General features: G+C 39.1%; 1 protein-coding gene across 1 annotated transcript in view; it reads right to left on the reverse strand.

The window, feature by feature from the left end:
- The window catches only part of kazn.S (kazrin, periplakin interacting protein S homeolog), a gene marked incomplete at its 5' end in the record, with an annotated part of 147,512 nt that extends 123,277 nt beyond the window's left edge, over window positions 1–24,235 (reverse strand). Inside the window, 1 exon segment of the mRNA NM_001091167.1 lies at window positions 23,904–24,235. Coding sequence (NP_001084636.2) covers window positions 23,904–24,072 — 169 coding nt within the window.
- Between the last annotated feature and the right edge of the window lie 3,054 nt (window positions 24,236–27,289).

Below are 27,289 nucleotides of genomic sequence, written 5' to 3' on the forward strand. Positions count from 1 at the left end.
AGCATATTGGGTGGAATGAAACTTGGGAGATATTTCACTGCCAATGCAAATAATATCTGATTAAACAAATTTTTTTTTGCAAAATGAAATGTATTTGTCCAGCTGTTTCTGCATTGTAATTGTTTTGTGAGGAATGCACATCTGCCTGCAGTGATCCATATCACTAAACATTCTCATGAATAAGGTCTCACCAGAATTAGGTCCGGACAGTTGATAGTGCCCTGACTTGTTGTTGCATCAGATGGCCACTTTTTAAATAAAATAGGTTGCTACATTGAATACATCAGTCAGAAATACAGGTATGGGATCGGTTATGCAGAAAGCTCCAAAGGCCGTCTTCCATAGACTCCATTTTATCCAAATAATCCACATTTTTAAAAATGATTTCCTCTTTCTCTGTAATAATAAAACAATACCTTGTGCTTCAGGAGTGACCATAATTTACTAATGTGAGGTCTACTTTTAGTAATGATGTCCCATTGTGATCTACATTCAAAAAAGCATTGTTATCATTCGGTTTCATGGAAAATATTACTTAAATACCGATTTATGAGAAATCACACAAACACAAGCGTCTTGAGATCTACTGATCACCAGCTAAAGGTCTACTGGAAAATCAACCTTTTGGCCACCCCATGTTGTACTTGATCCAAACTAAAATATAATTAATCCTTATTGGAAACACAATCAGTCTATTGGGTTTATTTAAGGTTTACTTGATTTTCTAGTAGCCTAAATGTATGAAGATCCAAATTTCAGAAAGATCCGTTATCTGGAAATCCAAGGTCCGGAGCATTCTGGATAACAGATCCAATACCTGTATAGGATTACATACTAGATATACAGTATATGTAGATTGAAGGTGTTGGTCATGAAACGAAATTAGACTTCCTGCAAGGTGATGTAGGTTTTGGAACTATGGTGAGTGGAACACCTTTGCATGCTATTCATTTGAACAACCCATCACATATATCCTCAGGTGGGCATTCTTGCAGAATACACTCTTCAATGCCAGCATCCCTTACAGTATGTTTAATATTTAAAGGGATGGGAAACAGCTGTCCCTGTATAGCAGCCTGAATTCTTCCACAAAGAAAAGGGCAGCGACCTGCACTTTAAAGTGACCAGAACCTTTATGTTTATGAGGCTATTGCCCTAAAAATACCATGTTTTAAAAATTGCAAGTCATAGCCAATTAGCAATTATCATTGCCCAATACAGTCTACTCCAAACTAGACAGCAATGTATCTGGTTGCTAACGGTTACAGCACTGCAGTAAACTTACACCTTGCAGTCAACCTGATTTTATAATATTTTAAATGCCAATTTCACTTTTGTGAGGATCAGCAGTATCAAATACAGTCATACAGTATGCTGTGTACTTTCAAAAGTCAGCATTTCGCAGGTTGGTTAGTAGGCTGCAGGAATAGTGCAGGCAGTTCTTCATGCCCTGATAGCAATGTAACTGCCAGAAAGTGGGTAGCAGGTTGGGGTGTGGCAAAAGGTCTAGGGCAGAATGGGGGTACTAGTTTGCAGGGGCAATACTGAACGGCAGCAGCCCTGATGCTGCCCCCCATCTCCCACTCAAAACATCAGCACCGGAGCGGGTCAAAGGTAGGCCTCATTGCTAATGCAACGAGCGCAATAGCGCTCCCTGTACTAGCGGAGCCGAATTTCTGGGTTAAACCCGGAAATTCTGCTCTTAAAGGAACAGTAACATCAAAAAATTAAAGTGTTTTGAAGTGATTAAAATATAATGCAGTGTTGGCCTGCACTGGTAAAACTGGAGTGTTTACTTCAGAAACACTACTATTGTTTATATAAAATATACTGCTGTGTAGCGATGGGGGCAGCCCTTCAAAGGATAAAGGTTTCAAAACAGATAATCTCAGTAAAACATAATGGTGTTATCTGTTATCCATTATTTAACCTGTGCCATATAGCCTTTTTTCAATTTCCACCATTGCTAAACAGCAGTTTGTTTATATGAACTATAGTAGTGTTTCTGAAGCAAACACACCCGTTTTACCAGTTCATTATATTATCATTACTTTACAACACTTGCATTTTTTGGTGTTACTGTTCCTCTATATTTATAAGTTTCAGCTTTTTGCCGCCCCTTGTAACTGGCTGCTCGCCCTCACCTTGGAGGGGCCCGGCTAGTACTCCGCAATATAATAGCAAAAGTATTGCATTGTATATTAATAGCTCTAGCAAGCTCAGACTGGAGATCTATGAATAGATTATCTCCATATTTACATTCCCTATTGCATGCAGTGCAAAAGAATTAAGCATTTTATATATAGAATAGCAGAATAGTATAGTGCACCTCTATTGTAATGGCTACTTGACAGTCTACATGATAATTATGTTATCAAGTGGGAATGAGGATAAAAAACCTCTATCTTCTTAAGCCAGAAAGATGACAAGTTTATAGATATTTAACAGCAGATCCCAGATTAACATAAGTTTCATATACTGCATGTAACCTCAGAAAAATGCAAATAGAGACTAATGTTTCAAAAGTAAATCAAGGACCAAAAAAGGCATTTATGAATTTGAGAGAAAAAAAATTATACTAAAAAGTGCAAAAACAATAACCTGTCCAGAAAACATCACACTAAGAAAGTCCTGCCAATTATTACAAGACACCGATGGGTCCACTATCTAATTTTCTGGCTCAGTGGCCCACATCATATTCTTTTGTTCTTGAGATGAAGGAGGTGGAAATTCTATATTTAAAGAAAATCCCAAAAATATTTTGTGGTTTACATATTAAATACATATTAAATATAAAATTGTGGTGTACACAGTCAGTTTCATTTTGCTTCATACACAAATCATTATGAAAGCTATGTTGTTTTGCATGATTTATACGATTTATATAATACGTATATGTATTCACCCAAAATGGTACACTCAAGGGGTTCAAAATACAGAAAATTCAAACATTGATTGCGTCAAAGTTTTGGTTCTCCCTGGGACCTTTTCTCAAGATAATCAAGGGTGCCGAAAAATTAACTTGATCATTTGTTTTTTTTTTCTACATTTTAAGCCCCTTATGGACTCTCCTTATCAATGACATTTGACATGAGTAAAATAATGTTACAATGCAAAGTTATACACGTGTAGGGTTCTTCCATAGCAACATATAGGGGCAGATTTATAAAAATGTGAGTGTAGAGCTTAATAAATAAAAACCCAATCACATTCTATTCATCCCTATGGGACTTATAGAATGGGTGAAATAACTCCCCCATTTGACAAATCTGCCCCCTAATTGATGTAAAATTACATGCAAACTGATACAGGTATGGAACCTGTTATCCAGAATGCTTGGGACCTGGAGTTTTCAGGATAATAGATCTTTCTGTAATTTGGATCTTCATACCTTAAGCCTATTAGAAAATCATGTAAACATCAAATAAATCCAATAGGCTGGTTTTGCTTCCGATAGGGATTAATTAAATCTTACAAAATGTACTGTTTTAATATTACAGAAAAAAATGGGAGAAAGCCTTTCCATAATTTGTAGCTTTCTGGATAATGAGTTTCCAGACAACGTCCCATACCTGTAATTCCTATGGAAAGGCTACTGTTATATACACCTACAGGTTCAGCATTACTAGAAGCACAGAGTATTAACGTAAAGCCCAAAGCCAGCATTAATTGTTCCTAGAAGCTAGAGCCCACAGAATCCTGTCAAAAAGAAACCTGCTTATTTATTACAAGCCAGGTTTTAGGATGTTTTTAAGATATGTGAAACCCACCCCAAACAGGTTGAACCTGTTGTATGATAAATTTCACCCAGGAAACAGCCAGACTTTTCATCGCTCAAATTTTACCTCCTTAATCCAACTGAACTGACCTATAAACATGTTGTTTCATGCAGAGACTAGCGTACACTTTTTTAAACTGCTGGTGTAGAAAAAAAAAAAAAATCTCTTTGAAGGACTGTATGTAGTTCAAAATATACTGTAGATCAAGCACTTGGATGTAGCCTGTACATGGGGACAAATTCACTAACCTCCAAAAATTCGCCAGCAACGGCTTCACTCACAGCGCAATACTTCGCCAGGCGTAGATTCGCCAGGACAACGCTAATTGACTAAAATCCAAAGTTGCATCCAGGGCGCCGAATGCTGGCGAAGTTGTGCTAGTATTGCTGTGCCAAGTGAAGCAGAGTTGCGCTAGCGTTGGCTAATTTGCATACGGCAGGAAGTTACAGTTGAATGGACGTATAAGTTGCAGCAAATACATTACATTACACAAGCCCGGGGAAACCTTAATAAAATAAAATAAAGTTGTTATATTGCCCTACACATAAACCCAGTGAATAGTTTATGTGCCATATGTTAGTTGGTTAGAAATGTAGGGGGGAAGCCGGTTACCCCAACAAAAATGTTACGCTCTTTCTCAGTCTATTTTTTGAGGAAATCCTATCTACTCTATTGCACTTCACCTGATCTGAAGTGGCGAAGAGGTAACGTTCAGTAAAATCCACATCTTAGTGAATTTGCGTAGTTACGTCCATTCGCCAGAGCGATAATTCGCCAGGCGTAATGGAGGAAGTCCCGCTAGAGTCTATCTCCTTCACTAGTGAAATTACACCAGCGACCATTAGTAAATCGGCAAAGTACCGTAATGACGTCACGCTGGAGAATTTTCGCCCGCGTTAGTCACTTCGCCTTTTAGTAAATTTGCCCCTAGGCGTCTCCATTTGCCTTGTTAGATTGCTCACTATCCAAATATGCATACGGCTCTGTGTTCGGAACAAACTAATTACGGGTTTCACAGAATAGTTGGAACAAGGTTTAAGCAAATTCTACAAATATATCGGAGCGGAAATTGTAGGAAGAACAACAACCAGTATTGTTCTTATAGGCCAAGTGCACAAAAATAATCTTATTTGAGTGCAGTTTTAAAAAAACTGTGCAGAGAGCACTTCTGGATTATTTGCAGAGCTCAGAAGATATTGCATCCACACAATTCATTCAGTGCATCATAACTTGTTTGTGCAAGAACACACCGCACTTCCCTGTGTTGTAATGCCACAGACCGTTACAAAAGTGGCACTGGCTTTTTTGCACTGACATACCAACTTTTATTCAGTGAGAACTGGCAAACCACATAGCTACCAAACATCCTGTTTTTCACGGGACAGTCCCGATTTTGACAGCTCAACCCGCAGTCCTGGATTGTTACTGAAATGTCCCAACTTTCTATTTGATCTCCTGCACTGAACAGCCAGAAAAAGATACAAAGTCTCTAACTTAATTGGCTTTTGGCAGAGAGCCCAGAATATGGCACTTATAGATACTTTTAAGATATGCAAAGAAAAAAAAAATTATAACAATTTAATAAGGTCTCTTGCGGAAACTTCACCTTCATTAGCAAAACTGTAATAACACATAAAAACCACAGATATGTGTTCAAACTTTCATAACTTGACAAATTTCGTAAAATGAACATGGTAATTAGGTGGTGTGGCCACAAAAATGGGCACGGTAAAATGTTTGCCTAGCTCTGGGCGTCAATTCTTTTTGTCCTCCTTTTTATTTTTCTATTTCCAAAATGTTGGGAGATTATAAAACCAGCCTGCCTCCCCAAAAGACCCATACATGAATCAATGGTCTGGTGGTTATGCGGTTATTAGCTAAAACTCACATATATGAAAATAAATACTGTAAATAAATACTGTAAGGTCATGTGGGGCAGTTCTACCAGGTGGAATTTGGGTTTGCTGGATGAAAATAAACATGTGTCCTGCTCTCTGAACAGCAGGTTTTCTATGCACTTCTATGCAGAGCTTCCCAGTGCAGTGAATACTTTATATTCAGTATATTTTTCTTATTTCACACAACAACCTTCAAGTAAATCACTACAGCTTTAACAATCCTCAGGCAACTAAGCAGCTGTAGTCCAGCCAGACAGGTACAGTGTGCAAATTCACCCTGAGGATTTCAGCATGCAATTGACTTTCATGGACAAAAATGCTCGTTAATCAAGAGTGTATTTTACATGGACACATATTTGCTGCATTTGCAGTTTGGGAGTTGCCGAATCACTCTGGCAACACCTGGTTTAGGCATGCCATTGAATCATTAGATCACTTTAAGGAAACACATTGCCCACAGCTGACTGGGCATCATTATGCTGGATTCCATGCATTAGAACAATCAAGTAATAACAAATACAAATAAGATGCCTAGTTAATCTGCAATATAAAAATAGAATCTTGTTAAACCAGCCGATGCTTACATTGTGCAGCACCAAACAAGCTGATAAATGACAATTAAAGGGGTGGCTCACCTTTGAAATAACTGTTAGTATGATGTAGAGAGTGATATTCTGAGACAATTTGCTATTGGTTTTCATTTTTTATTATTTGTGGTTTTATTTCGTGTTTTATTCAGCAGCTCTCCAGTTTGCAATTTCAGCAATGTGGTTGCTAAGGTTCAGAATTCCCCTAGCAACCATGCACTGATTTGCATAAGAGACTGGAATATGAATAGGAGAGGCCTGAATAGAAAGATGAGTAATAAAAAGTAGCAATAACAATACATTTGTAGCCTTACAGAGCAGAGCATTTGCTTTTTAGAAGGGGTCAGCGACGGCCCATTCAAAAGCTGCAAAGAGTCAGAAGAAAAAGGCAGATAATTATAAAACTATAAAAAATAATCAAAACCAATTGAAGAGTTGCTTAGAATCGAACATTCTACAACTTACTAAAAGTTACCTTAAAAGTGAACCACCTCTTTAAGTGATTCAGCGCGATAAATGACAATTCCAATAAGTTTCTTTATTACTTTGCACCCCCATTCCCAATAGACCCAGGCACACACAGGTTTAATGAGTGTCAATCTTACCAGTCTTTTATAAAAAATATATTTACATAAATGTTCTTTTCTTAGTTGTGCCGTGTTTGATAGACACCAAACTACATCAGTCCATGACCCCTTCTTGCTAATTTTCACCTCATCTCCCAGCTTGTCACTCACACACTCTTGTATAGAATATTACACCTCAATGACAAAATATTTTTGGGAGGGGGTTTTGGATGAGGCACTTAACCATGGCAGCTAGAGACAAAACAGAACCTGCAAAGAAAAGCACCTATTGCATACTGACGAACTTCTGAGAAATGGAAAGAGGGACAAAAAGATCTTCCACACAGTATAACACTCCCATTTTATGCCCACACTGCCTAATTACCATGTCCGTTTTACAAAATTAACCAGGTTAAGGTGGTCTGGGAATTTTAGGACAATGTTTTATGTGTTGTAACAATTTGGCTTATGAAGGTGAAATTGCCCTATGAGGTTCAGTTTTCCCAAGAGACTGGTTTGTCTTAAACTGTATCATTGCTTATCTTAAATTGTTCTAAGGGCAGGTGATGTGTGTTCTGGGCTCTGTGCCAAAAAGACTAATTTTAATTAAGTTTCAGGAACTCTGTATCTTTTTCTGGCATCAGCACAAGAGATGAGAAACTCTGGGCTTTTTAATAAAATCTGCGACTGCGGGCTGAGCTGTCAAAATCGGGACTATCCCTCATAAAAAGGCACAGTTGGGAGGTATGCCTATTGATTATGATAAATAGGGCAAATTGCTGAGATTGCCCCTTTAAAGATCCCCATGGCATTTATAATGTCCCCATCACCACCTCATATTATCTCTACAGAACCACAGTAAAACCCCAGTAAAAAATAGGACACATAATATAATATTTATAATTTATATTTTTATACAAGATGACAATAAGCAGAGGTTTAAAGCTAATGGTACTGACAGCATTTTGTCATTGCAAAGTGGCCTTAAATAAAATGTCAAGAATTTCCATCTACCCTTCTTCACATGGCACACATATGCAATAATTGCCCAAATATTCACATCTCTTTGCTTTGGGAAAATGATCATACATGTGTCATTAGCATAGTAATTGCCATAGACTTTGCTCAAAAGCAATTCATGGAAATCATTTTAGGCAACTCATTATCTAAATACAAGACCACCATATTTTTATCTGAAATCAATGGCTGAACTACTGGGGGTGCAGCAGGGCCTGCAACCCCTCAGGGCCCACCAGTGGTTTGCGTGCACGTGAATCCTGTGTGCTGCGAAGATCGCTTCTGGAAGGGAGTGGGGGGGCCACCTACATGGCCTTTACCCAGGCCCCGCTCCATGTAGTTACTTTACGGTCCCAATTTTTTAACTGTTTCATTGTGGCAGCTAAATTAATACCTTCACACAAATATATACGTCTACTTTCTTTTAGGACAACAGCATATGGATATTTTGGGTCACCGAAGCCATCTCGGTGAGAAATTCTTCCCTGCTCGCATCCAGTTCACATTCTGCTACATGATGGACTGCACTTCCATTAAACACAGTGGTCACGTTTACCTGCTAATCTAGCAGAATATAATTTTAAATTCTGTTTTAGAAGAGGGCAACTTTGATGCCATGTCAACGAGATTTATCAACATGCCAACTCAAAGAATTGCCTTCAAATGCTTGGCGTATTGCTAGTCTGAGACTGAACATTTCTTTAAACTACAACCAATATCTGCTAGAACAGAAGTAAAGCAAATCATATAAAAGATGAAATATGCTTTCATAAACATCCTGAAACTCCTCTTGGCTCATTCCTCTGCTGAATACAAACACTCCCAGATTTTTTACCAATATATGTGAAACAACTGCATATTTCAAATTCTTTTAATTTTAGTATTTATATTCTGTACTAGAAAGTGGATAAAAACAAATAGTCTGCCCCCCCCCCCAATAGAGATTGGTTGGTTTATCAAACTGTACAATTAGAGCTCACCACAGTAAAATTCTGCCACTCTCTATTCATTCCTATGCGGTTTTAGAGGTGATTGTTATCAGTAGGTGAAAGTTAAGAGTTCACCGTTTGAGAAAAAAGTCCCATAGAAATTAATATAGTGAGGTGGAATTTTACACTTAAATCTATCTACCCGTAGATGTTTGAATTATTGAAAAAAAAAAAAAAAATTAAAAAAGTAATTTCACCTCCAATTCTCACTTAGGAAAATCGATTATATTTAAGTATACATATTTTATCTTTCTAGAATACACTAGAGCCATGAATATCCTGTAAATGATATCCTTATAAATGGTTCTTAGTGATGTATTTTGTCACATGACTCACAGAAACTTTCTATAATAAATAATGTACCCCCTGTTGTAAAATAACAGAATATTACAAGTAGGGATGCACCGATAACACTATTTGGAATTTGGCCGAATCCCAGAATCCTTGGTGATAGATCTGTCCGAATGCCGAACCGAATCCCAATTTGCATATGCAAATTAGGGTCAGGAAAGGAAAAAGTGGTAAAAATTCTTCTTTTGTAATGAAAAGTCATGTGATTTCCCTACCGCCCCTAACATATGCAAATTAGGGGTTGGATTCGGTTCGGCCAGGCACAAGGATTCGGCCGAATCCTGCTGAAAAAGGCAGAATCCTGACCAAATCCCATACCGAATCCTGGATTCAGTGCATCCCTAATTACAAGCCGTGGGCTTTTACACAGGGCATGGAATTCAAACAACCTCTATACATACTGATCATGGAACTCCTGGGTGACACAATAACCTTATATAATTCACAAAGGCCATGAATATCACGGTGAGTTCTGATGTCAATCAGTTATAAACGGTGAGTTCTGATGTCATTTCTGTCACATGACTCATTGAAATTTGTGTATTATAATAAATAAAGTACCCCCAGTTGCAAAATATGAGGATATTAGATGTTACCTCGGAGTTCCATGACCTGTATAAAAACACTCGGCCTTCGGCCTCGTACTTTTATATGGTCATGAAACTCCTCGGTAACTTATAATATCCTTATATTTTACAAAAGGGGCTAGTTTATTCACTATATATATATTTTACAATAAGGGATAAATTATTCACTATGTAAGCGATGCTTACTTAGGTCATCAGTTATAATCGATGCTTCGTGATAGTATATGTCGCATGACTCTCAAACTTATTAAAACAAAGCACCAGCTGCAGAAAAATATCAAGGTATTTATTAGGACCTTGGGGTTGGTGACTTATAATATCCTCATGTTTAACAACAGAGGTTACATTATTTAGGATATCATTTTTCATATTATCTTGCTGGATTACATAAGAAATTCTCTCAGAATGTAAATGGGTGTGGGAAGTTGCAGCACACACAATAGTCAGAGTTTTCACCCAACTGCATGAAAATCACAGTAACAAGTGATCCAGAATCTCATTACATTTTTAAAAAAAATACTACTGGAAACCAGATCAAAACCAACAAAGTGCATAATGCTTAAAAATATCAGCATAAAATATTCATGTCAATATTTGTTTCTTAATTCAGGTAAACGGTAGCTGCAAGTTTAAATGTAACCCACAGACTGCAGTTAAACAGAGGCATCAGCAGCCCTCCAAAAAATATTATATAGTGAATAAAGTACCCCCTCTTGTAAAATATAAGGATATTATAAGTTACCGAGGAGTTTCATGACCCTATAAAAACACGAGGCCGAAGGCCGAGTGTTTTTATACAGGTCATGGAACTCCGAGGTAACTTATAATATCCTCATATTTTACAACTGGGGGTACTTTATTTATTATAATACACAAATTTTAGTGAGTCATGTGACAGAAATGACATCACTACTCACCGTTTATAACTGATGACATCACTACTCACCGTTTATGAGGATATAATTTACAAGATATTCATGGCTTTTGTGTATTATATATAAATAAATTAGAATGACTTGCTTAAAATGACTATATGGGAGAGGACCTTTCTGTAATTTGAAGCTTTAGAGATATTGGGCATATATACACACAGTGTGTGTGTGTGTGTGTATGTGTGTGTGTGTATACATTTACATTTTAATTACTAAAAGATATTATCTAAGGAGAATGCCTGTGCAAAGACACACAACAAGACTGCTGCTATGGAGAGATAGATCTACATGTTTTGGGAAAGGACTGGACTCCTACAATACAAACAAAAAAAAGCCCAAACCAGTTGGGCAGTTCTTTTGATCTGAGACAACTTTTATCATGTATGTCCTTAGCAAATAAAGCTATTGAAGTAAAAATATTGCAGTGTAAATTTACATACCTCCCAACATTTTGGAAATAAAAAGAGGGACAAAAAAAAAAAGTGGAAAAATTTGTGACCATGCCCATTTTGGTGGCCATCTAATTACCATGTTCATTTTAGAAAATTTGGCAGGTTATGAAAGTTTGAACATATTTCTGGTTTTTTTCAGTTATTACAGTTTTGCTAATGAAGGTGAATTGCTCTTTAAGCGGTGAGCCTAACATTTCCCAAGGGACTTCCTTATCTAAATTGTCTAATCTGAATTATTTGCTTATCTCAAAATTGTTACGAAGTATCTTAGTTGTACCTGGTGGTGTGCAAGTTAGAAACTTTGGGGTAAATTTACTAAAGGGCGAAGTGGCTAACGCCAGTGTGATGTCATTTCGGCACTTCGCCGATTTACTAATGGTAGCTGGGGTAAATACGCTGGCGTAATTTCGCCACGGAGATAGACTCTGGCGTAACTTCAGCCTCTAACGCCAGGCAAATTTTTGGTAGTGTTACTACGCAAATTCACTACGTTTTTGATATTACTGAACGTTACCTCTATCGCTAGACTTGCCTTCACCACCTCAGACCAGGCGAAGTGCAAAAGAGTAGATAAGAGTTCCTCAAAAAACAGTTGAAAATTTTTCTAAGTCCCAAAAAATGCTGGCCTTTTTTCCTATTTAAAGGGTGATAGACTGAAAAAGATCGTAATTTTTTTTTTTGGGGTACCCTCCTTCCCCCAACATTTGCTAACATATGGCACCTGAACTATACTGTGGGCACATGTGTAGGGCATTATAACAACTTTATATAATTTTATTAAGGTTCCCAGACTTGTGCAGTGTAATGTATTTGCTGCAGCATATACGGCCATTGTAATTTAACTGCACGTCTTATGCTAATTAGCCATCGGTAGCGTAACTTCGAACTGCTGAGTGTAATTTCACTGGCGTAATTTCGCCAGCGTTCGTTACCCTGTGCACAACTTCGGATCTTCGTGAATTAGCGTTGTCCAGGCAAATTTAAGGCTGGCAAAGTGTTGCGGTGTGCGCTAAGCCAGCGCTGGCGAATTTTCGCCGGTTAGTGAATTTGCCCCATAGTTTCTTTTTCTGCCTGTTCAGTGCAGAGAAAGTCAGGACTTTTCAGTACAAACGCAAGACTGCGGGTTGAGCTGTCAAAAGCGGAAGTGTCCCGCTGAAAACAGGATAGTTGGGAGGTATGCATTTACAGTAGGCTAGTGCCAAACAAAAGTTTGTTTGTTTTTAAAAAAATACAAAATACATTTTACATCTTAATAATAGGTCTATATACAGAGCAAATTGGAGACCTGCAAAGCTTAATGACCAAAAAAAATGGCATGCCCACAATCAAGCCCAGAAGCCTGGCCCAGTAAGACTGACTGCAAACCATAATAGCTTAGGTTTCTTACTGATTTTTAGAATTTGGGGTTGTTTCAGCCCTTATCCTGTATAGCTCCGTCCCTAGCTTAAAGAGAAACTGACATCAGAAAATAACCTTTTTTATTATGTATCATAACATTGTCTTTGAATTCTATTTATGATTTTGCCATAAAAGTATTTGCCTGATGCTTTTACATTACCTTTCTTATTACCCTGTTCCTCTATGAGGGGGCTGCCATATTTGTGCGGTAGTAGGCCGTTAGCATTAGAAACTCTGACAGGTTAAAAAGGGACAGTCACATTTGGGAACTTTAAGTAACAATTACTTACAAAAGCAAAAGATCAGCAAAAAACAATCAACATGACCTATAGGTAACTTTTAATGTAGATTTATATTTTGAAAATATTTTTTTTTAGTGTCAGTACCACTTTAAGCACCATTCTGCAAAGATTTTCTTTGCCATTCCAACACTACCATTGGTCAATACTTCACCAGGTTGTCTGAGGCTCTAACACACAGATAATTACCAATAGGAACTGTGCATCTGCATTATAGCAAGAGTTTAATAGAACTGTCCATTAGTCTGTGTAAGAAGAGATCAAGGCAGAAAGTCTGTGAGCAACTTTGGAAGATGTGAACCTGTTCCTATCAGTAAATGTCTGCACAAATAAGCCAGTTAGAAATGGAGGACATGGTAGGCTGTATTGTGATACAGAAATAACTGTGACGTGTATGCTTAAAGGGATATTGTCATCGGAAAACATGTTTTTTTCAAAACACATAAGTTAATAGTGCTACTCCAGCAGAATGTGCAGAATTCTGCACTGAAATCCATTCCTCAAAAGAGCAAACAGATTTTTTTTATATTCAATTTTGAAATCTGACATGGGGCTAGACATTGTCAATTTCCCAGCTGCCACAAGTCATGTGACTTGTGCCTGCACTTTAGGAGAGAAATGCTTTCTGGCAGGCTGCTGTTTTTCCTTCTCAATGTAACTGAATGTGTCTCAGTGGGACATGGGTTTTTACTATTGAGTGTTGTGCTTAGATCTACCAGGCAGCTGTTATCTTGTGTTAGGGAGCTGCTATCTGGTTACCTTCCCATTGTTCTTTTGTTTGGCTGCTGGGGGGAAAAGGGGAGGGGGGTGATATCACTCCAACTTGCAGTACAGCAGTAAAGAGTGATTGAAGTTTATCAGAGCACAAGTCACATGACTTGGGGCAGCTGGGAAATTGACAATATGTCTAGCCCCATGTCAGATTTCAAAATTGAATATAAAAAAATCTGTTTGCTCTTTTGAGAAATGGATTTCAGTGCAGAATTCTGCCGGAGCAGCACTATTAACTGATTAATTTTGAAAAAAAAAAAAAAAAAATTCTCATGACAGTATCCCTTTAAGAGTGGGAATGGCTGGCACCATTGAGTTTCTAAAAATCAAATGGAACGACAGAAGGGGTCAGTGTTTAAATAGTACAGATTTGTAGAAACAGATCACAAAAAGTAAGATTTATGGGTGCAGAATTGTGTGCATGTTACTGCCCTTTTATTAATAAAGTTAAAAAGAATGTTGAGGGGATGAGGGTGCATCATTTGTAGCCCAACAGCAGAAATGACCTACCCCTAAACTGCAGTCAATTCCCAGTGTGAAAATGAATGAAATAAATGCAATCATTTTGCATTGTGTCCATATTTACTGTGAACATGAACAAGTTCTGTGAGTCAGAGACATCATTAATTCTATTCAACAAGAAAATAGCATTCATGCTTAAACTGCCAAGCTGGCTTTTGAAATGCTAGCTCCATATAATATAACAAGGCGGATATACAATTATATCCAATGATTTTGTAACTACTAAGTTGTCAATGTGTGACTACTGCTACTAACAATTGCACGGGGTAGGCAGCAATTATTTTAGATGACTGTAATTATAGAGCAAGTTTTCATGAATGTAAAAATTATTTTTATAACATATAGGTCAGATAAAAAAGGATTCTCAAATGGTGCATCATTCTCACGTCCTTGCAAATTCCTAGGCTTTTCGCGTAATAAAGTAAGCCCTCATGTGAAATGGGATGATCCATAATTATTTTTCAATCCACTGCTCAAAAACGGACTCTTACAACTCATTGGGTTTTAATGGTAGACAAAGCGTAGAGTACCGAAAATCAAAATGCAGAGGTTGTCATCGGTTGTCTTCAATTGCACGTCACCCCAGACCCACCGCTAAAGCTGGCCATAGACGCAAACATCCGATCGTACGAATCCTCGATTTTCGGACCGTGTGTGGAGAGTCCCGACATTTTTCGTGCCATCGAAATCGGTTGTTTGGTCGATAGGACAGGTTAAAAGATTTGTCGGCTGCTGAGAATATCTCTGCATGTATTGCCGATCTGTCGATTTTCAGTGGGAGACATAACTTTCATATAATTGCTGTTGGGGCAGATCTTCGGCTGATCTGTTCTTTTACTACTTTATTTGATCTGAAAGGTGAATGGCAGTTCTGGAGACGAGGAAGTCCGATCATTAGAGGATTCGAACGATAGGATCTTTGAGTCTATGGCCAGCTTTAGTTTATTGTTTGCCATGTTGCTCATTGTCAGCATTGAGAAGTGATTATGGAAACTGCTGAAATCAGGAATAAATCAGCTTCAACAGCAGACCTAGTCAAGTGGTCAGACACAATGTCTGCCTACCACACATTGCGAACATGCAAAGCTGGATTTACTAACTAGGCACCCTTAGGCTGTCCACAACCAAGCAGGCACTGAGTAAGTCTGTTCCTACCCGAGGCATTGGGTGCGTGGGACATTTTCACAAATGTCAAAATCTGTGCTTTCAGACCCCAGTGCTTTAAAGATAAAGGAGACCATAGTTCATCAAGTACAAAAATGCTAAATGGTAGGCACTCACCAGAGAAATAAATTAAGTATTTTCCCTGGAGTGGTGCCCTTTTTTGGGGAAAAAAATCTACCAGACTAGGGAATTTTCTAATACACTACTGCCTTCGTCTCCGTCTCTCCCAGATGTTCCATGCTATCCTTGCTAAGAATTAGACTTGGGTATGCACAGTAGCAGTAAAATGGAAAATTGCATGCTTATGTCTTCACAAGGACGCCTGAGAGAAACAGCAAAGATAGTGGTGGGTAGTGATGGGCAAATTTGGGGCGTTTTGCTTCGCTGGAAAATTTGTGAATTTCCCGAAAAGGCGCCGCTGTCTTGTTTTTGAGGGAATTCACAGCGAATTTGCGCCTGGTAAAAAAATTCGCCCATCACTAGTAAGTGATGAAAGTTGTCAGGGCCAGTACAATTTTTTCCAAAAAAGCAGCACTGGCTTAAGGAATGAATACAATTTTGTAACAGTAAATTTGCTTGCCCTTTAATTCACAGGTCAAACATCTACGATTTCCTTGAAATTACTAAGCTGAATAACCTTAAAATATTAACCAATGCTCTGCATGTTGCCTTTAATGGGTAACCCAGAACATTGAATATTCATACGTTTCAATGTTAAAGAGACATTCAAATATAGTACATGCATACACCTAAAGGTAGAAAACACAGCAAGAGTGGAGGGCATTTGGGAAACCGCTACCCATCTGCTCTACTACACTCCTTGAAAATGTATTGGATTTTGCTTTAAAGATATATACACATATAAATCAGCACTTTGCCTTAGGGGTATACGATTATCCCTTTTTATGGAACAGAAATATAAAAACAATGTTTTCACAAGTGTAATCTTACTGTTTAGTTTCTATCATCAACTCAGTGTTGGGTCTTTCTTATGCTATTTTAAAGATTTGCTTAAACAATTAAATGGATACATCAGCACATATTTCATATAATTTTCAAAACAAAACGTACAGTGGTTTTGTTTGCCCTTCAACTAACCTTTTGTATCTCCCTCAATGATCCATGCATACACTAAACTTAATTGCGGAGAACTGCTTCTGCTCAAGGAATTGGGCTCCTACCCAAAGATATGATCTTCCTTGTAACTTAGTTTGTGCCTGCATTGACTTTGCATTTGCACTTGGTAGGGTCTATGGCTAGGATTTGGTAACATTTACTTATGAGAGGCAGGTTAAGGTTAGACAGAACATGGGACTGAATATAAAGCCCCTGTCAAACTGTCTTTCATAGACATGATCATAATTGCAGCAGCTCGAACTACTAAAGTCAGTCAGTTTTGTTACACTTGTTTAGTAGAAGGATGTAAGTACAGGTATGGGATCAGTTATCCACAAACCACTTATCCAGAAAGATCTGAATTAAGGAAAGGCAGTCTCCCATAGACTACATTTTATCCAAATTTTTAAAAAGGATATCCTGTTTCTCTTAAATAATAAAACAGTACCTTGTTCTCGATCCAAACTAAGGTGTAATTAATATTTGCTGGAAGCAGAACCAGCCTATTGGGTTTATTTAATACTTACAAGATTTTCTAGTAGATGTAAGGTATAAAGATCTGAATTACGGAAAGATCAGTTATACGGAAAGTCCCAGGTCCCAAGCATTCCGGATAACAGGTTTAATACCTGTATGGGCAGCATGCTTAAAGAACACTAGGGGGCAGATTTACTTAGGGTCGAATATCGAGGGTTAATTAACCCTCGATATTCGACTGTCGAAGTTAAATCCTTCGACTTCGGTCGAACGATCGAAGGAAAAATCGCTTGATGGAACGATTAAATCCTTTGAATCGAATGATTCGAAGGATTTTAATCGATCGAACGATTTTTCTTCGACCAAAAAAAGCTTAGAAAGCCTATGGGGACCTTCCCCATAGGCTAACATTGAGGTTCGGTAGGTTTTAGGTGGCAAAGTAGGGGGGTCGAAGTTTTTATTAAAGAGACAGTACTTCGAATATCGAATAGTCGAGCGATTTTAGTTCGAATCGTTCGATTTAAAGTCGTAGTCGAAGGTCGAAGTAGCCAAAAAAACATTAAAAAAAAAAGTAAATGTGCCCCTTGAAATTCACAACTTAAATCATGTATGGTCATCAAATTTGAATCAGAGTTTGAAATGGAGTTTGAAATTTTCTCTTAAGATTTTCTCTTAAGTTAAATAATAAAATGTTACGCCAAAACAACTGTAGCCAAACAATAGTTGTTTTAGCTGCTGGGGTCAGTGATCCAATATTAAAACATGAAGAGCAACTGAAAACATACTGATTTTGCTATTCTTGAACATTTGAAAAATTGACTTAAAGGTGGACTATGCTTTTAATTTCAAATAATTTATCTAGCGCTATTTATAACAATGCAATTTTTTTTTTTTACAAAGTGAACCCCCTATCTTGTAAAGCTTACAGTTTATACTTCATAACTCAGACAAGCATAGTTTATGTGATTTAGCCAAGTAGTTTCTTAAATCAGAGTAGTTCCTTATAAAAAAAAAAAAAAATTCCATATATAAAGTTTGCCTCCTATTTGAGTGTTGAGAGAACAATATTCAGTGGCACTCTGAATGTGAAGATCAGTGGGAGCTGCAATTTGTGTGAAGATACAGGAAAACAATTATACTAACCACACTAATTATTTTGTGGCCAAATGATTGGCTCTTTAGCAACATTCATGGAAGGTGTGAATCACCAATCGAGAAAGTCATCAGCCAAAAAGGTTTCCAGTATTCTAAACAGATACGGAATGGTTGCAGGCCCCCAGGATATAGCCAGTATAATACATTTTAACAAAACTTGCCACCGATATCAGCTGGTACGTGGTCAGCTGGGTATATCTACAATATGTTGCACCCCACTCATAGGCAGAATAAAGGGGCTTCTTAGCTTACCAAAAATCAGTGAGATGTTCATTGGGCAGGTGTGGACAATGAATAAATCAGCGCATTGATTCGCTCTTCTGCAAATTGATTTCCGTATGTCCTAATTATGATCTGATCATTGGCCCGAAGTCAAATGGCCAATCCCAATTTGGAACACTGCATTGGTGGCCTAATTGGTTAAAGATCCTCTCATTTGGCAACATCCCCAATGAGCAGATTTTGCCATGAACAACCAAGAATAGCCATATGCTTTTGTTACATTGATCTTATTGTCTGGAGGACAAATGTCCATCAATAGTGTCCTAGCCTCCTGCCATTTACTAAACAGCAACTACCTGACCCAGTGCATGCAAGGCAAGTTTAGGTTGAAAAATACCCACCATCTTATTCCTCTCACCACACTTCCAAGAAAAAAAAAACCCTGCTCTGGGTCTGCAGAGAGTATTCAAAAAAATACTTTTTATTGCTGCCGATTTGTGCAGCCTTTGGGGCAAATTTACTAAAGGGTTAATTGACCAACGTTAGCAATTTACTAACGGGCGCAGGCGTAACTTCACTAGCGAAGGATATAGACTCTAGCGGTAATTCGCTCCCTTACTCCAGGTGAAGTTGCGCTCTAGCGAAGGAACGAAACTACGCAAATTCACGAAGATGCAGATTTTACTGAACGTTACCTCTTGCGCCAGACTTGCCTTCGCTACCTCAGACCAGGCAAAGTGCAATAGAGTAGATAGGTGTCCTCAAAAAATAGTTGAAAATTTTTCTAAGTCCCAAAAAACGCTGGCGACTTAATTTTTCAGGGTGATAGGCTGCAAAAGATCATATATTTATTCTGGGGTACCCGGCTTCTCCCCTACATTTCCTAACATATGGCACATAAACTATACACTGGGATCATGTGTAGGGCAATATAACAACTCTATTTTATTTTATTAAGATTCACTGGGCTTGTGTAGTGTAATGTATTGGCTGCAACATATACATCCATTCAACTTTAACTTCCCGTCGTATGCAAATTAGCCAACGCTAAAGCAACTTCGCTTCGCTTGCCGCAGTAACGCTAGCGCTACTTTGCCAGCATTGGGCGAATGAGTGAATTAGTGAATTCGTATTGTCCTGGCGAATCTACGCCTGGAGTAGTGTTGCGATATGATTGAAGCCTTCACTGGCGAATTTTTGGAGGTTAGTGAATTTGCCCCTTTATTACTATAAGCCTAGGTGGATCGTTAAAGATAAACTTGAAAAACAGAGCCTTTCACAAAGTTTATAACTTAACAGGCCAAATTTTGCCTCCAGGCTTCCATTCTTACTGTAATTGCTGTTATATTTACTTATTTTTCAACATGTCATCAGTCAACTTTAAAACTGGTAATACCAACCTTTCTGGTCTCAGAACCTTCAGTTTACACAATAATGTTTACTTAAATATAAGGAAAGAAGTTACCATTCTGTATATTCAACATGTAAAGATAAACAAAAGATCAAAAAGAAATACCCCACATGCGACTTAATTCCCTAAAAAATATTTAAAAATGAATTCCTTAATTTTTTTAAAAAAATTACAATCTGCCAAAAATCTTAAATGGAACCCCCAATAAAAAAAAACAAAACAGAAACGTGCTACTAAAATAAAACACATTTTATGAGAATTACGAGAACTCTAGTGGTTCACTTTGATTGCAATACAGGAGGAAATACTGAGGGGTCCACCACCAATTTATAATTTATTTTACTCAAAAAAAAAAAAAATTACTTTAAAACCATTAGAAATTGGAGTGGAAAGTTGCTTAGAATTAGATTAGAACACAAAGTTTTTGGGTGGATGATCCAATTTGACATGAGTATGGCCAGGGCACTACTTTTAGAAAAGCATAGGGGTAAACAATGCTCTAAAGCAGTGAAGTAAAAAGTACCATTCCCCAGAATTTCACTGGATTAATTGCACTGTTGATAGCTGTAGTAAACAACTGCTGAAAACTATGGAAAACCTCTGCAATGTTTTAGGTTTGTAGATTTCCAAGGTGAACTATAGCAAGCTCACAAGATACTACAAATAAATATAGTAATTTGCAAGAGACGTATTTTCGGACTCCTGCACAGTGAAACAGCTTTGTGACCATTTTGTTCTGATATCCAAGTTGTCACTAAACAAAAACCTTAGAGTACAGTGCCAGAGCTGTTGCATTCAACAGTCAGACCTGGATTTCTAGCTGCCAAATGAAACAATCCATCATCATACAACATTGTGGGAGGGAGATATACCATGCAGTGAGTGATCACGCGTGTCCCCCGCATTGCACACACACATACATACATACACACACACATACATACATACATACACACACACACACATACATACATACATACACACACATATACATACATACACACACACACACTTGCCATTCATGGCACAGAGCATTACATTTAGAGCATTTAATCAAGTCATTTAATGGATAAGTATAAAACACAGGCATAGTGTAACCAACCAAAAGCGAAACAGAACTTCAAACAAATGTGCTATTTACTTCTACCCAGGAATACACACACTATGGGGGGAATTCACAAAAGTGGAGAGAGAGTCAATGTTTGGAGAAAAGGTGGTGGTAAACTGGTGTAAAATACTTTCTCCATATTCACAAACAGAAATCCGCCTAAATTCCAACTCAACAGCCACTTTTCATATTTCATATCACAGTTTATGAATTTGTCTTTCAAACGACATAAAAATGGTACAAAAATGACATTTTAAACAACATTTTCTTCCCCATGTGTCAGATCAATTCTAAATTTAATATGCTCTGCCTTGGTTCAGACAATCTTCATTACACACCTCTTGTAGGTGCCCCATTGGCAACAATGAAAAACTTTCATGTATTTTATAGTTTGATATGTAAAAAGTTTTTAACTCGTACTTGCATTATTTTACTAGTTTTAGCTTAATGAATGAGGCAATATTAGCAATTTGGGTGAATATATTATCTAAAGGAAAAATAAAGACTCCCAGACAAACGAGCGGATCTCCCTCCGATATGCCCACCTTGAGGTGGGCAATATCGGGCTGATCCGATCGTGGGCCCTAGGGCCAAACGATCGGATCCTAACAAACGGGCGGTCGGATCGCGGGATTTTTAGTCCAATCCAATCGAGATCTGGCCGACTTTCGGCCAGATCTCGATCGGGGAAGCCCGTTGGGGGCCCCCATACACAGGCCAATAAGCTGCCGATTCGGTCTGTTGGCAGCTTTTATTGGCCCGTGTATGGCCACCTTAAGAGCTAAAGACAAATTAAGAAAAATGTCGTTGAAATTTTGGCACACAAAAATCTGAAAACAGTCTGTTTAAAAGACAAATTCAAAAAAAGTGGAGATAGAGGTTTGTGACATTTTTACATTTTTATCTCCACTTTTATTTTGTCTCAATATCAGCACTTTGGTGAATTCCCCCCTATGTGTAGCATCTTATGGGTGCGTTCACCGACAACAATGACATGTGCCCCCTGCTCCTCCACAGCCGCTGACATTCCCATTGCTTTCTAATTGGCTTATCAGTCATTTGCTATGCCAATGAAACCCTGGAGCGCTGCATGTCAGCTTTCACAATTACACAGGAGACGAATTCTAGAAATAATATTAGAACAGCCGAAGTCTTATATTAAGGGGGTGGACGAATCCCTTAGCACCTTATGGGCATCACCATCTCTTGAAAGCAAAGAAAATTTGCAAGGTTAAAAGCATGACTCAGTTAAGAGAGAAAACTCTAAACCAATGATCCCCAACAGGTGGCTCATGAACAACATGTTGATTACTAAGCTCACAAATGTTGCTCCCAGCGGCCTCAAAGCAGGTGCTTGTTTTTGAATTATTGACTTGGAGGTAAGTTTTTGTTGATAAAAACCAGGTGCCAAAACAGAGCCTCCTGTAGGCGGACAGTCCACATAGGGCAGAGGTGTCCAAACTTTTTGCAACGAGGGCCAGATTTGGTGAGGTGAAAATGTGTGGGGGCCGACCATTTAGCCAGACATTCTTTGAACTATTAACACCATTTATCTCATTTAAAGTGGACCTGTCACCCAGACACAAAAATCTTTATAATAAAAGTCCTTTTCAAATTAAACATGAAATCCAACTTCTATTTTTTATTAAAGCATTCATAGCTGTTGTAAGCTCATTTAAAAATATCGGCTGTCAATCAAATATTGTCTGCCCCTCCTCTATGCCAGTGGCATAGAGGCGGGGCAGGCAATCACTTTCACTTTCCATTCAGCACTTCCTACATATCACTGCTCTCCCCACACATTCCCCTGTTCTCTTCACTGTTTAATTGTGTAGCCAGGGCATGGGGATGGACATCAGGACCCCCATTCTGGTGCACAAACAAGATTCTGAGATGATACAAGACTTGCCTTAACTAACAGTGTCCACAAAATGGTTCCTACCTGCTTGCAATAATTTTGAATTCCTAGACAGAAGGAAACAAGATTCAAATAATTTATAGAGTTTAAATAAAGTTCTTTTTGATTGACTAATGTGATAAAATAGGATTCTGAATATTTATTTTGGGTGATGGGTCCCCTTTAAACAAGGAATCGTGTAGCCGTAGCAGTCATATTTGGGCACATGATTAGTGAAATGATCTGCCACTTGGTCTATACTGCTGCCTGTGTGCTGAAGGTGTTAGTAATAGACACGTACTGGCACGGAGTAATGTGCCGCTCTCACATACGTCTTTAGGGCTGAAGGTGCAATAGACGTACTGAAGTGCCAGTACAGTAAAGTAAAGAAGTATGTGAGAGCGGCACATTACTACGTGCCAGTACGTGTCTATTACTAACACATTCAGCACACAGGCAGCAGTATAGACCAAGTGGCAGATCATTTCACTAATGTGCCCAAATATTACTGCTATGGGATTCCTGATCGCACTGAGCTGGGGGGCCTCATTATTATTAATTTCATGATGGAGGCTGAGGGCCGGTGTAAATTTGATAAAGGGCAAAATAACGTGTTTCGTGCCTGTGATCTCGGCACTTCCTCAGAGTAACCAGGGCCGGCTAAAATTGTAAGGGCAGCACATCTGTGCCATCCATTAGCCGACAGATGGTGCGGTGTACGCGTTCCATTAGCTGCACTCAATAGGACAGGAATGATAGGCATGTATAAAGAGCAGGGGCATCTAACCCGTTGTGGTTCAACTGCAACCCCCTGAAAGAGAGAGGCGGAGCAGCAATGGCCGCAGAGCTACAGGTTGAGATCAGGTTGAGATCAGGTTGTCTGTTGTGCATATTCCCTTTTTTTTTTATAAAGTTATATGAGCTGCATTATGACTGCCAATGGGGCTCTCTGTAGAGAGAAATCTACTGGTCAATGGTCTATATGCAGTCAGATAGTAAGACACAAGGCTGGGGAGTGATGTATACTAATAGCAGTGCAGATACAGAGGCAGCAAGACTGCCAATAAGGAAGCGTTGGATAAAAACATATTCCTGAGAGGAGTAAGGAAAGGTATAGATTCCCCATGTACATGAAGCGACTGCTGCGGTTATCCTGCTCCTTCCGCCAGTCCCAAGCCCTCACTCGTGTTCCCCCGGCCGCTTACCTTGCGTGTTGTGCTGGTTGTTGTCCGTGACACAGGGGTCGGCGCTGTTCAGCTCAGCCAGTCTCCGGTTAGTGGCCGTCAGCTCGGCTCGCAGGTTGGTCACCTCCTGACTGGCGGACTGAATGGCCCCATCTATCCGCAGAGCCAGCTGCTTGTTATCTTCCATCATCTTCAGGATTTTGGCCTGAGGAGAGACGGGACAGAGAGCAGCATGGTGGGTGAGTGCAAGTCCAGATCGGGGAGGGGGGTGGTTGAGAGACGCGCGCTGCACGTTGCCGCCACCCGGTGCAGGAATGAAGTGCACTGCGGGAAACACAGAACGAAGAACCGCCTCACCGAAGGACATAGCGCACAGCCAACCTGACATGCACTCTTTCAATGGAATCTACCATCCGCCTCTCATCCGTAGGGGTGCGCGTTGTGTGCGCGCTGCTTAAACTGTGTCCGCTTGAAAGCGGCGAGAGTAACAAAACACTTATCCCTTAAAGAATAAGCAAAAAATATCAAATTACTTGCATAGCCGATAGTTCGTTACAGCCTGCGACTCGCAGCTTCTACTCGAGACGCACTCTGCCCCCCTTCCTTTTTTTCCCCCCTTTTGTATTAGCACCTTCCTCTTCCCTTGTAAATCACAGCTACAAACTCGTGAGCGCAGTTCTTGGCTTGGTTTTCCCTGTGTTCATTATTTATTCAATGCCGAGTCCCCAAGACAAAACCATTTCCCAGGCTAGGGCGGGGGGGGAGCAGAGGAACCACAAAGACCTCGGGGACACTGACACGAACAAACGGAATGCAGAGACTCAGCCGAAGAGCCGTGTGTATGTTCCACAGAATATGCTGAGCGGGAACAATTCTATTTGCTCGCTCTCTCCTTGATAGTATGTGCGAGATCATGCGGCCCATTAGCTCTCTCCCACACTACTTTTCTATACGCAAAGGAATGTGACTGTAAAACTTACGGACATACCAACTTCTTCTATGGGAGATACTAACTTACACAGCAGGGATTTCAACTTGCAGCCCTCCAGTCATTTAAAGCGGTAGCTCACCTTTATATTAACTTTTAGTTGGCTGTAGAGAGTGATACGTCGACACAATTTGCAATTGGTTTTAATTTTTTTATTTGTGTTTTTTTTTTTACTTATTTGGCTTTTTATTCAGCATCTCTCCAGTTTGCAATTTCAGCCATCTGGTTGCTAGGGTCCAAATTACTCTAGCAACCATGCATTGATCTGAATAGGAGAGGGACTGAATAGAAAGATGAGTAACAAACAATAGCAATAACCAAAAAATGTGTAGCCTTGCAGATAATTTGTTTTTAAGTTGGGGTCAGTGACCCCCCCCCCCCATTTGAAAGCTGGAAAGATTTAGAAGAAGAAAACGGATATTTCAAAAACGATTAAAAAGAAATAATGAAGGCCAATTGAAACGTTGCTTAGAATTAGCCATTTTATAACTTTAATTTAAAGGTGAACCACCCCTTTCAGCTAACGTTTAGTATGTTATAGAATGGCTCATTTTAATCAACTTTTCAACTGGCCTTCGTTTGGTTTTAATAGTTTGACAATTATTTTGCCTTTTTTTTTTCTTCCAGCTTTCAAATGAGGGTCACTGACCGTATCTAAATAACAGATGCTCTGTAAGACTTGTTGCTATTGGTACTTTTTATTACTCTAATTTCTATTCAGGCCTTTCCTATTCATATTCCAGTCTCTTATTCAAATCAATATATGATTGCTTGGTTAATTTGGACGCGATTTGCACGCAAGGGCCTGTTCTAGGGGAATGCATGCAAGAAGTACGTGCCCAGCGCCCTCTCCAGAGTCGCGCCCTCTTCTAACTACCCTTAGTTCCGACCCTGTTTACATGATGGCAAAATTGAATTCAAGGGTGTGGCACACGCTGCTATTCGGAGACTAATTGCCTTGTCTCCGGGCGACTAATCTCTCTGCAATGCATTCCCGCCGGCTAGAATGTAAATTGCCGGCGGGATGGCACTTGGATCGCTTAATTTTTCCAAAGTTGCCTCATAAGGAAACTTCGGGCGACTTCGGAAAGCCAAATCCTGCCATCCTGCCGGCGGGAAGGCATTGGGGGGAGATTAGTCGCTCAAAGAAGAGGCGATTTGTCGCTGGGCGACTAATCTCCCCAAATAGCCGCGTGTGCCACCACCCTAAAGATGAACAACCCCTTTAACTGCAAATCTCAGTGTCCTTTTAACCCCAGTGTGAATACCACAGCCTTTAATCGGATGCAACCCCAAACATGCATATAATTCTGAGCAACTTTCCACTGTATAGTGAACACTTTTCAGTGGTTTTAAAGTTGTTTATAAATGTAAATACTATTGAAACCAGCATCTGTCTGCACTGACATTTATGACTTTGCAAATAATGTAGCAGGACCTTCCTTAGGGTTAGTTCACACAAGGAGATACGGGGAGATTTTGTCGCCTGGCGACTAATCCCTCGTCTTCGAAGCGACAATCACCCTGAACTGCCTCAGTGTGTTTTCCCATAGGCTATAATAAAAAGTCTCCTGCGCTAATGCACACGCGGTGATGCGTTTTCCACAGTCGCCCAAACTTGCCTCTCCCCGAATCTCCTTGTGTGAAATAACCCTTAGGTGGAGGAGAGCTGACCTGCTACATTATTAAGTGTCAGAACAAGGAATGCAAAAGTGACATATACTGGATTCAATTCTAGTTACATTTACAAATAACCAAATTGTTTGAAATTCATTTTCTTTATTTATGGAAGGTTACATGGAAAGCTGTATATATCAAAGTTATAATACAACAAAGGTGCATCACTGTGGCCTGGATAACATATCTCAAAGGTACCAACAAAATGTTTAGAAGTTGACCTGTTTTACCAATATTTATTGAAATTGTATATGAATAAGGGCTTTATGGGGCCCCTATACCTCCTGAGCCCCCCTGCAGCCACAGGGTCTGCTTCCTATGTAGTTATGCCCTAATTGTTTGTGTGCTTGTGTCACTTTGAAAAAGGCTAGATTACTATCTGAAACATTAGTCACTTGTCAATAAAGCTTTAATTATCTTTTAAATCCTTTGAGCACAAACTCATTTTTTTCACTGTTTATCATTTTTGGTACTGCACCCAAACCCATGTGTATTTAGGTCGTGTAATTCTTTGGGATTAGCCAAATTCTACAGTATGTGATCAAATCCAGACAGGCTGCCTGGTTGGATGGGCTAAATTGATCAATTTGTGGCTGCCTACTGACTGCCATTGTAATGTCCTTATCAGCTCTTAATTGTTAGGCAATTTGTATTGTATTGACATCCCTTTGTCCATACAGTCTAGTACCTTTGCTTTTATGATGTGGACCCTAGAGGCTTACATGGTTCTCCATGCTCCTAG

The sequence above is a fragment of the Xenopus laevis genome, chromosome 7S (assembly GCF_017654675.1).
Source record: "Xenopus laevis strain J_2021 chromosome 7S, Xenopus_laevis_v10.1, whole genome shotgun sequence".
In the NCBI taxonomy this organism is placed as follows: domain Eukaryota; kingdom Metazoa; phylum Chordata; class Amphibia; order Anura; family Pipidae; genus Xenopus; species Xenopus laevis.